At 43.0% G+C, this 12132-nt stretch overlaps 1 protein-coding gene across 4 annotated transcripts in view; it reads right to left on the bottom strand.

Moving 5' to 3' along the window:
• MUSK (muscle associated receptor tyrosine kinase) overlaps positions 1-10358 on the bottom strand; it is a 53222-nt gene extending 42864 nt beyond the window's left edge. For 2 of the 4 annotated variants that reach the window (XM_049794885.1, XM_049794887.1), the window contains exons 1-5: positions 10253-10340; positions 5914-6040; positions 2523-2674; positions 947-1074; positions 284-425 (exon numbers count right to left, since the gene is read on the bottom strand). In XM_049794885.1, coding sequence (XP_049650842.1) covers positions 284-425; positions 947-1074; positions 2523-2674; positions 5914-6040; positions 10253-10340 — 637 coding nt within the window. Of the gene's footprint in view, positions 1-283; positions 426-946; positions 1075-2522; positions 2675-5913; positions 6041-10252 lie in introns of all 4 variants that reach the window. The other 2 variants (XM_049794884.1, XM_049794886.1) reach the window with 2 other exon arrangements.
• Between the last annotated feature and the right edge of the window lie 1774 nt (positions 10359-12132).

The following is a 12132-nucleotide window of genomic DNA, read 5'->3' as shown; positions in this document are numbered from 1 at the left end:
TATCTGGGAGTCCTTACTCAGACAAATATCCCACCAGAGCAGACGTGGACAAGGACCTCCACAGATAGTTCCTTTCACCATCAGCCAGCAATGGGAGCAGGTGTGGACAAACTTTCTCTGTTTCTCTCTCTGCTTTCCCTTCCTTTCCCTTCTTCTGCCTTTTGGGTCACACCCTAGGATGTTTTTGTCAGTATCAATGTGATACTTCGGGTTAATACAGGCTAACCAAGTATGCATGAGGAGCTGGTAAGCGGAGCTGGAGCTCAGTGCAAGGGTTACTCACCTTCCACTACCACGGTTGCAGGTTTCGAATAGGCTGTGCCCAGGCTGTTCTTGGCAACACATCTATATTGTCCTGCATCTTCTCTCTGAACGTTGTGGATCCTTAAATTCCCTGAATCAAGGATAGCAATGCGAGCATTCTCCTGCCAGAGGAAGAAGTGATTGATGTGAGGGATCTGTATGCAGGCTGCACACAAGCAGCACCAAATATCCGCTGGCAAAGATTGGGCTTACACGCATGAAAATTATTTATCTTGTCCTACAGCTGAAGGATTTAGGGCCAGCTCTTCCTGCTCAGCGTTGTCATGACACACTCACCCATCCCTGGTTTTGCAGATCTGTGAATTACAGCTTCAAAAGAGCCCTGAATCTTAGCTAGGCTGCTCAGTAGCTCTTACTTATGAGAACACTAACAAGTGCATTCAGCAGCATTTGGCAACACTTACTAGTAATAAATATGTATAATATAAAATCTAGATACACAGACAATATTTGATTTATAGGCAAGATTATTGGAGATGCAGACCTTTGAGATGAGCCCTGGATTTTCCAAATGCTTGCTTCCTAGCAACTAGAATTTACAAATGCTGTAAGTGATGCTAATATTTTAACACAGTACCTTTAACGAATAGTTAGCATTACTTAAATTTCACTTTCTACTCACCTTTACAACTGTTTCTCCTTTGATCCATGAAACAGAAGGTTTTGGATTCCCCATTGTGGTGCACGGAAGAACAGCCTTTAACCCTTCTATTATTTCCACATTTATAGGTGGTCGGGTTATTTTGGGTCCTAAAATTTGAAAAGTCTAAAATTAAAGTTGAACTGAAGCTAAGAGATACTAGAATAGGACAAGTTCAGAAATGACAACAAAATCTCTGCTGCTTTGCTGCTTTTTCGGTACATTGCTGAAAGATAGAGTGGTCTTAGTAGGTCATGAGCTGCCTTGAAAAGAAAAACCTTTCTTAAGCACAGCATTCAGAGTTTCAGTTTATGGACACAAAAGCAGCTAACTTGCATGGGTTATTTGTTTTCAGCAATGGAGTTTGACAGTCATTTGAATTAGGGCCTGGGCTAAAATCCAAATCCAGATAAGAGTATTTCCAATATTGAAGAATGTTTGCATTCCAGGATTTGACATTCTTCACTGCATAAACAATGTCTTGCGTGAAAACTCAGGTCTGGAGTGAATCGGTTTTGAAATAGTTTTAACCCAGGCTTGTCTTTAGCTCAGCAAGAAGGGCATGTAAACTCAATTAATGTCCCTAATTGAAGGATTTATAACTATGCTAGTAAAAAGGAGAAAGAATCCTTAAAGAAAACAAAAAAACAATCAAACTCCCTTAAAGTTAATACAGGACTAATTTAAATCCATTTTACCCAAAGAAATACATGGCTTAGTTTACTCTGAACGGGGAGTAAAAAACATCTTAATCTCAGTGTTTTGGGACATCTGAAGTTTTGCCTCCCTCGCATGATACTGAACCAGCAGAAAAATGATCTTCAGAGAGCATCACCTCCTGGCCCCCATGTGCAGGCAACTGGGGTGCTGGAGAGCCCCAGAATTACCAGACTTGGAGGGTCATGCTCATTAGTGCAAACAAATCTTTTACTACACACAGATGCTTTAGCCAGGATATATCTCAGCTGCCCTTTTAAGTGTTTGTGTAAATAACTGCAGCCATGTGAGTTCAGCTTGACTGAGTTCAGCACGTATATAATAGCCCCTTGCAAGAACCAGTCCTCAGCCTTCCATGTGGGATGATGAGATTTACACCACTGTGCTCCAGACCTTTCAAGACTGCTGTTAAGAACATCTGAACAGCATTTACTTGCTTTTGCCATCCTCAGGCATAAATCTGATTAGTGAAATCTTATGTTTAAAATTCACAAGGGATTTATGCAGTATTGCTATGGAGGTCTAATCTATCAAATTGTGCTGCTTTTACGAAGTTTTGTACAAAGGGCGTTCTTCAAAGCATTGTATTTTATCCCCTGCTATGCAAACATTTCCTCTGATCCTAGCACAAGTGTGTGTTATTCAAAGTGAATAATCACAACTGCTTTTAGTTAAGATATGATCCAATATGCTATGTTTCTGCCTCAAAGAACTGCACCCAGCCCCACAGGGACATGGGTCTGCCCTGAATACTGACCGCCAGGGGCCATACCCGGGGGTCTGCTCAGGCTCTCAATTACACTCTCACATGGTGTCAGGAAGAAATTACATTTTTACTTACGCATTTTCACTTGGAGAGCCCCACAGCTCTGTGCGGCTGCTCCAACCCCATTATCCGCCGTGCAGCAGTACACCCCATCATCACTGTCCTCCACACTCAAAATGGTCAGGAGCTGCCCATTTCTCTGTATGCTGTACCTGGTGTCGAACAGCCTGCGGGGCACAGCACAGATTGTCAGGGGCGGGGGGACAGCTGGGGACAGACAGGGGGAATTGCATTTGTATCTGCAGACCACTAACGACACGACAAATGGCAATAAGTTTTACTTTTTATTTTCAACCTGCAAAGAGAAGGGAAGGCACTGAAATTGTTGAGTTGGGCCTTAAGATTTGGTTTGGTCCTAATTAGAACATGTGGTTCTTGACTGCCACCAGCAGTGGCAATTCTTCCTCCAGTCAGGTATTGGTAAAGTAAGTACATACCACAGTTGCGTTTCTGTCTGGCCAAGGACAGGCATGAGCACAAGTAATCTTATCCAGCTGGGTCCTGTTTTAGATATAATCACTCAGTGCAAGGGAAGGACTGCCTATATAGGAACTGGAACTAGCTGAAGTTTTTTAAAGAAACCTTCTTCAGATTAAATAAAAAAAAAAAAAAAGTCTTTCTTTCACTAAACAGATAATGTTATGGAAAGATTTTTAGTGTTGCAGAAAAAAAGATGCAAACCAAAAACCAAGTATTTTTGTGTCTGCATCCAGGAGTGGTTTTGTGTATTTTTTTGGAAAAAAAACCAAACCAACAACAAAACCAACAAACAACAAAGAAATGCACTGAAGAAAAGAAGCCATCTAAAGATTAGAGGATGCAAGGATAGTTACAGTTTAATGACAGCAGGCTTTAACCTGGAGACTTCAGAGAATTAAAGAAAAGCCCAGAAGGTGGAGCAACAAAGGTACAAGATATTGTAACAAAGTCTGCAGACTAAAGACCAATTCTGTTTGTGAGCATGGAGTGTGCACGCGTGTGTGTGTGCGTGTACATGTGCAAGAGCAAGGGAGAGACAAAAAGAAAGGTGGTAAGAAAGCAGAGGGCTGTTCTGATTTTCACTGCAAAACTGGAAAAGTATAGTAAAACTTCAGTGGAACAAGATTTGCATAACATTTCATAAATTCCTCTATGTTTGATTTTCACACCTTTGTTGATGCTTTTTGGAAGCACTTTCATGCAATCGGCCTTTGATTCTGAAGAATGGTAGCAAAAGGGATCTGACGTGAGGACTGTCTCCCAAACTATCACAAATACCTCATGTCTAAGTATGTCCTGTTTTGCCCATTACTGTTAAAAATTGTACAGCAGTCACCGAGTAATCTGAATGTGCCATTTATGATGTTACAGGCACATATTTCCTTTCAACAGCTTTTCGCCTTTCAGTCTGGTATCTCCCTCCTCTTTTTCACCCTGAGAAGAAAGAGTAAAATGAACTCATCCATCGTAAAAGATGTGCATGCTCCATTCCCTTCTTTCCCTGAGGAAGGCTCACCCCAGGCAGCCCTGCCCTGGGAGATGGGGCAGGTAACCATTTCACTCAGCACAGGGCACCTGTCAGTCTACTTGCACAGGTTGGGACGCCAAAAGGAAAGGTGCTTCCAGAAGACTAGTGCTGACAAGAGCCTCTGTCCTGGCACTATTCCCATTGAAGCTGAATGTTTACATACTCTTTTGTTTTGAAGGTTAGCTTAGCCTTCTGTTCAGGGTGCTGGGACCTTGGCAAAAGAAGAAAATTTTGTAAATAAAATAACAGATATTTATTGCTTGCAATAACCAGCCCCTTTGAAGTTTGATACATGGACACACACAAGCACATAAATGCGTTTACATTGGGTTTTTTCAGAAAAAAAAGCCCACTGATCTGATCCTTTTCCATTGTCAAATACTTTCATCCATGTTCTTGGAAAGCAATAGAAATATTTTCAGCTTATTTATTTCCCTGTCTTTGGTCTGAGTTTTTGTATCCAGCAGCACTGACTATTAATGCCAACACAGCTTTGGGAAAGTGAAACAGTTGCTGCTATTAATGTTACTCCAGAAGACCCAGTAAAGGAATGAAGCACCTGAGCTCTCTGGTCTCACCAGCAGAGCTTTTTGATCAGTATTTTCCATTTTGGCCAGGGTCGTGAAAAAGGCACTGTGCCTTAGAGAGAGAGGGATGGCTTTTAGAAAGGTGTGTTGGGCTTCTGGAAGTGGGGATTGGGGTGAGAAATGATCTGGCTTTCATATGATCTTAGAACATAGAGAAAGTGAAGTTTTAAAGACCATGCCATGTAATCTCCATGGTCCTGCATGGATGGCTTCCTCTTCCAGCTTTGATTTTCAGGCATGGTGTCACTGATGGGGAAGGAATTAGGACAAAGGCGACCTGATTTGGAAATAATATCTGTGGAAATTCAGACCTCTATCCTACAACAAGGCCGGGGTCACAGGGCTGGGACTGGGGTTTTGCTGAGATTCTGTTGCAGGCAGTGAAGAAAAGATTTCTGAAAGCCAGTGTGCATATGTGTAGTGTTCTGCTTTTCTCTTATTCCAAAATTATCTTCCTAGCAGTAAGACCTCCTTCTGCTGCTGACTTAGTTGGAGTTTCCTGAGCCAATGGTTCAAGGGCTCTTTGGATGTTTGACCCCAACAGCAGGAACTGTGCTTCAGGTGACCATCTGCCTAAGATGGACATCTCTTGTGGAGACCAGGCCTTAACTGTGTCACACAGAGATTGTTCTGTAATTTTCCTTTACAGAGGGAGTCACTAACCGTGATCTAGAACAAGAAACTGATGTGAAACCATGTGGCAGATGTAATGTGATTTCAGAGTTGGAAGATCAGGTACAGTTTAATTTGCAAGAGGTTGTCTGCAGCAGCAGACCTAAAGCAATGGTAGCAACTTCCATAACATGTTTCCAAGGCTGCCTTCTTTGGCAGCACCTGATGGTTAATGTCTCACTGCACATAACAACAAGAAGCCAGTTTTCTACTGTCAGATCCAGAACTAGAAGCAAACAAGAATAGGATGATATGACCCCTTCCATGCAAAGTTTCCAAGCACATTGCAGACAATCAGGCAACAAGTCTGGCAATGCTCCTCTTAAATATTATACAGCATTGTCCTCCTTCGTAAATGCATGAACTAAGGAACAGAGCAGATTGCATTGTCTGAAGCTGGAGAGCAAACTCCTTGCATTGCTTGCAACTGCCTCCAAGCTCAAATGTGTGAAGCTGCAAGAGCAACCCCCAGGTACTCCTATCACTCCCTAAGGAAAACAGATGCCTATTTAATTACAGCCACTCACCCTTTTCCCTGGCACAGACCCATTTTAATATTTCCAGATATCTCCTTTATCATGAAGGAAAGCCCTGACAATTTTGACAGGAGATGCTGGAGAGGGCTGGCTCTGCTCCATACCTGATGGGAATGCTGTTGCGCGTCCACGTAATCTCTGGCTCAGGGTACGACTCCACTACACAGACAAACTTGGCGACGTCCTCTACCAGCGCATCCACAGTTTCCAGAGGAGTGCTGATCAAGGGAGCTGTGTGAAGGAAGTGAAAATGTTTAAAAATGTTAAAACCTCCTGGTGCCTCCCACACCCAGGCAACTGTGTCCCTGCAGGGTCATCCATGGCTTTTTCCCCAGTGCAGAAGTTCTTTGCACAGCCTCCAAGCATTTGCTGTAACACAGGTCCCTCCACATTTGCAGCTGCAGCCTTCTGATGTTTGCATTTTCCCTCGTGCTCTCTCTATAGGGTGCAAAACAGAAAGACCCAAGTGTGAGGCAGCTGCAGCAAGCCCAGTGCATCCTGTGTTTCTAACGCTTCTCTCCCCCAAGGTGCACAGCACCAGGTGTCATAGTGTGAGGACACAGGTGAGGCTGTCCCCCTGCTATGGGGGTAACATTGCATGGGCTGGAAGTGCAATGAACAGCATGCAGATTGAAGCTAAGATGATCTGCCCCTGGAGTGGGCACAGTGCCTCCTTATTAAAGCATAATGCATGAGATTTGGGCTTCTTCGTCATTAATACGAGGTTTGTTCCACTCAACTATTTCTCTTTTTTAAAAAAACCTCTTATACAGCACTGTATTTTTCAAAGCCAGGCTCGTAAAGGCCCTTGAGGTCTTCCAGATTTGTGGCATGACTAGCACACAATCTCTTTTTCTCACCTTTTCTATACCAAGTAGCACCAGGGTTAGAAGTCTAATAGCTGTGTCTGATGCTTATTATCACAGACCTGTCATCATATATTATTTGAATGTATCTTTAGAAACATTTTCCATCGCCCTAGCAAAAGACTTGAAGCACAGCTGGAAGGGATCAAAGGGTACCCCTAGTGAATTGTTTTCCCTGAGAATGGTATGCATTGCAGCCATTGCCTCCGAAGACGCTTGAATGACTTTTAATCTATAGCTGTGAGGGACACACATCCAATATTTGTTGGACTGGATTTCATTGACAGCTGTGCTGAGATGACCTGGGTTCATACCATATTCCTGAAACACCACCTTGAAAATGTACAGCGGACACAGGAATCTTCCTGTTCCTCACTGACTGTAGCAGTATGTGGCATACTGTGTGTCTTTTCACCGGAAAATCCTGCCTGCACTGTATCTGCTGGCCCTCCTCAATACAGTAAGATTTAAATCCAGGCAAAAAATAAAATACATCCATTTTACCCCTCCCTCCTAAAAAAACAAAAGGCAAAATACAAGACACTTCAATTTAAGTGACTGAGAATAATAGAAAGCCTTTACCTCAATGCTTTTTCAGTTTACATGGGAGTAAAAACTAGATTGTCATTGGAGTTCAGCTGGAACGAAGCTAGAGGAAGAAAGGATTGACTTCCACTGTCAGGTTTATGTAAAAGTCCTAACACTTTTGAAATGTCATTAGAATTAATCTGCCTCAATAATATTTCTAGATTATATGACTTCAGATTGCATAATTGGTAATGACTTTACTTCTATAAAAAGGTCTTAAAACTACAGCTAAGTTAGCAGTAAAGATTATATTAACTAAACATTAGTTAAAACACACTTGTGTCAGATTCATTGTTTAAGATCACTGCTTCAAATTCTATCAGGCTTCAACTTACTGAGCCTTTTTGGGTCACACTAGGTAGAAGTAATCATCCATACTGCACCCCAGATGAATCCCACGCCAGTGAAACCAAATGGAAGATTTTCATAACGCCTAAATTTCCCTGCTACTGAAGGTTGTCTTAGGAGAGTAACCTCCACCGATGGCTATCTTGTCTACTTCAAAGGGGACGTTGTTATTTTATGACAGAGTTTATCAGGTCTTGATGGCATTAAGCCTGGCTGAAATGGGGTTTTACAATCTAATTTTATATAGTATGTTTTTACTGCTGTTGTCCCCATGCCTTAATCTCTGGAAGGATGCTTTTTTAACCCTGAGAAATGTAAATTTTTACAGTAACCAAAATTCAAAGCAACCAGTTTTATAACTGTGTTATCATGATAAGCGCGGCCATTCTCATAACTAATAAAGATAGATTTGTACCAAGAGCCAGTGTGCATCACGACAGTATTTTATTCTTTGGGCAATCAAGGGCTGTCAGTTTTATTCATTAAAAAAATTCTCTAGCAACAGTTAAGTACTTTTATGTTATCTCTTTTATTCAACAGATGACAGAATTATCCTTAGCAATATTGCTTACACCGGTCTGATCCGGCATCTCCTGAAAGCCAGTGCACAGCCCTTGGGGCAGAATCAAGCCCATACTCATAGAAAATACTGTCCAAACTAACAACACTTTAACTGTGGTAAAAGCAGAAAGGGAACTTTTTTTTTACAGCTGCCTCCCCAGATTCTACATCCTCGAAGAGCAACCATGACAGCCACAGCAATGTGTCATTTTCTCCTATGCTCTTTTTTACCTTTCCGATATTAAAACCGAGTGCTGGGCCAGCAGGGAGGTGAAGGCAATGCTCCTGTAGCCAGCGTGAGGGGGCAGAGGGCACGAGGCTGAAGGACGCGTGGTGCGTCTGCAAGGGGACAGCAAGTGGTGGAGCACGCCGCCATTTTGTCGTGAGGTGGCGAGAGAGCCCCAAAATGGCTGAGATGGTGTCTGCTTCTAAAAGTCGTCCAAAAAGGTCAGGTGTTAGTGTCAGTCCGTGTTTTCTCAGGAAAGCAATCAGAACTTATGGTGCCTTCGTTACCAGAGTTTAACGTGGGAAAATAAAATCTAAACAATGTGTACAAACATACGTATCAGCATATAGAAATGGCACCAGACCTTTCCATGTGCATCCGTTGGGGCTCTCTGACACTTTTTAGGTAGCCTGTGGCTTTAAATAATATTGAAAATCAATTAATTTATATATCTGTAAAGCCACACTGGTGCCATTTTTCTGGATGTCAGCTGTAGTTTCTGGAGACAGCAAAATGACCCAAGGCCAGTCACGGGGCCCATGAGAAAGCCAAATCCCCTTCTATCCCCAGCCCACCAGAAGCTCCCAAATTGCTCATCTTCGGTATTGGATTCTCACTTTCAAAACAAGACAAGCAAGGCAACAAAACAAAGCAGAAAACAGAACCAGTCTCCCCTGCAGCATTGCAGACACATGGAGATACTGCAGTTCCTCTGGTCAAAAGCCGCTCATTCATGTTTCCAGCTAACGCTGCAATACCTCTAAAGGACACCACTGGGCTGTAGTCGCATTTCAATATCTCAGGGAACAAGGCAATTCAGACACCTGTGACATTTTAAGAAAGGATGTGTATCTCTTCATTGCACTGCGCCACCAACAAAAATCAATCAGCTTCCTCATTCTTTTTCTTGTCTCTCCAATCTTGTCTTACCACAGCTTTCAAAAAGACCCGGGTTCAGCAACTTACTTTAGTGTCTTAGGAAAAAATCAACATTTTTATTTCAAAACTTTTTTATAAAGAAGTGACCTTCTTTTTTTTCCATTTTGAGGCCAACCAGACTAACAATTGTAAGAGCACAGCCTGGCAAGAGCAGTGGCGCTGGCCTAACAGGTGAATATTGGCATCCTGCTTGAGGGTTTTTTTGTTCTCCTGAAGCTGCAGTTTCTGATATACTTTGAATGGCTCCGACAACCACCATACAGCCAAACCTTTTGTCCGCAGGGTTACCAGATTGTGTGTCCAGAAGACTACTTTTGCACTTTGTCCCTCAAAGACTTTTCTAAGCAGGTTTTTTTCTGTTCTTGTGTTGGCTAAAAGTATGAGTGCTTGTGTCCATGTGTGTGTGCACACAAGAGAGGAAGAAGGTATAATAACTTTTATGTTGTATGCAATACAAACCATGCATATTTGTCTTTCTATACATACGCTCTGTAAAGACATTATAGCTATTCACTTCTTCTTTGAGCTTTATATATTTATAAGCATACACAGGCAAGCAGAACACCACAAGTCTTGGGCTACTAGCCATTAAAACCTGTAATGGTTTAATTCCTTTGACATGAGAAATGTCCATCCCACCCAGGCTGAACCCCAAAGTCTCCCCTGCTCATTGCAACGGGACTATGTGTCTTTCCTAGACAAAGAACGTTCAATCCCAGACACAATTATGAGATTATTTTCACTGCTATCCTTCTAAAAGCAGTGAAGTGACCACCAAAAGCAGCACATTTTTGTCCCTTCCGGGAATGCTACCACACCACCCAACCCACCATTACCAGAGACACCTTCCCCTTTGCAAAACCTCCTTCAGCAAGTGGCAGAAGCAGAGCAGGACAAAAGCCCCTCCAAGCAAACCTTTTGGGAGCATGTCGGCCAAGCTGAGGGCTGCCAGGGTGAGGACGTGCACCTTCAGCACCAGGGGCACCTTCAGCAGGTCATTCATATTTGATACAGAAGGCATCTGGCTTCTTCAGGCAAGGCGTGTGGAGCTCCCGGCCGGCTGCATTTTGGATGGCGGTGCGCAAGCAGAGCTTGTCTGCTAATGACGGAGCAGGGTCTGTGGGATCTAAGTATAATCAGGAATTCTCCCACCCGGCAGGGGTGATGGACGTGGCCAGCTGGTGAGTATCCACTTCGGTCAGTGTGAAAGCGTGGGGCTCGTGAAACAAGAGAAAGCAAATCCCTTCTGAATTCCTTCTAAGCAAACAGAGAGGAGTACAATGGGCAAATGCATTTCCAGGGCAGTACCCTACCCCAGTGCTGCGAAGTCACCAGGCATTTATTTCAGCACTGTGTAAGTGCAGTAGTGGAAAAAATGCTTGCCACTGGATTTTCATTCAGCCTAGTCCCCCTCTTTTTTGTTTTTTCTCCTCTCTCTCTCACATGCACTCCCTCTGTCTTATTATAAACTTTGATGATTGGCTGCAATATGCCACCTGTTGCCCTGCTGATAGCATTTCTTTTCTTAACAGATGCATTTGCTGGAGCGGGAGAGGTTGGCATTGGGGGATGAAAGTGCCCTTCTTTGCCAAGGAGACTGTCGGTTTTTGAGAACTGCTGCAGCACACTGAAAAAGCAGAGCCTTGTCCTGGAAACAAACCCCGAAATGAGTGAATAACCACAGCGGGAGTGATCCTTATACCCTGGGAGAAAAGGAGCATTTCATTTCAACATCAGCAGCAGCCCAGGGGATTTGGGCATGGGTAGAGGCATTGCCATAGGGAAATATGACTGTTGGGTACTGACATGATTAATCCCTCAGAAATATCTTATTATCCACCAGGTTTCTGCCTAAAGAGAAAGACTGAAAATGAGAGCTCATTTTCTAGGAAGCTTTAGAGGAGCATCAGACTTGAGGCAATCTCCTGACTAGCTCTGTCTTGCCCCATCCTAACACAGCGGTCTACATGACATCATCCTTTTAAAAAATGTCAAGTCATTTCCACTCCCTATTTTTCTAGCATAAGTATTTGTTTGAATAGTGTTTGCAATCAGTCTTGCCACTGTGGAAAGGCTGATGTGGGGGCAACATCTGCATGAGCAGAAGAGAAAGAGATGAGTAATCAGGCTGGGGAGAATCTAATTGATGATGATGCCCTGGGAACATGACTCCAGATAATTTCATCACGTTATCAGCAGAGCAGATGTGAGCTTTGCACTAAAAGGCATGGTTTGAGGAAAGGGAATGTGCAGTCATAACACATCACAGTAAAAGGTACTTAGAGATCTCTGGAATTTCCTTATTTGCTGAACCTCTCAGTTTCAACCACTTCTTAACAGTTGTTTCTGCAATAAATGTACAAAGTTCAGCAATGCTTCCTCTGAGCAGCAAATGGAGTAAAGCTGGCCAGAGCTATGTGTGTGTGAATCCCAATGGTTTGGCATGGTGTGATAATGGCAGTGTTACTTTGGGGACACACAACGGCTGACTAGGGGCAAAGATCCCTGGACAAGTGCTCCTCTGAAGATGAATAAAGGCAGAAGCACTCGCCGAACATGTGTTAAAGATCTTCCAGGAATTCTGGAGCTAGTAACAACAACAAAGCAAAACAACAAGACAACAATGTAACAACAATAATCCTACCAGGGAACAGAGAAATCCTGACTTATGGCTGAACTTACAAATATTTCTTTTGTTTCGTTTCAGTCCAAACACATCCAATTAATCTGCTCCATAGAAATGCAACTTGGTCTTTTAGGGTAAAATTCTCTTCGCGGAAGGACTTGACCAAAGA

The sequence above is a fragment of the Accipiter gentilis genome, chromosome Z, assembly GCF_929443795.1.
Source record: "Accipiter gentilis chromosome Z, bAccGen1.1, whole genome shotgun sequence".
Taxonomy (NCBI): domain Eukaryota; kingdom Metazoa; phylum Chordata; class Aves; order Accipitriformes; family Accipitridae; genus Astur; species Astur gentilis.
The sequence above is the reverse complement of the archived record's forward strand: the minus strand, read 5'-3'. Positions and strand labels throughout refer to the sequence as shown.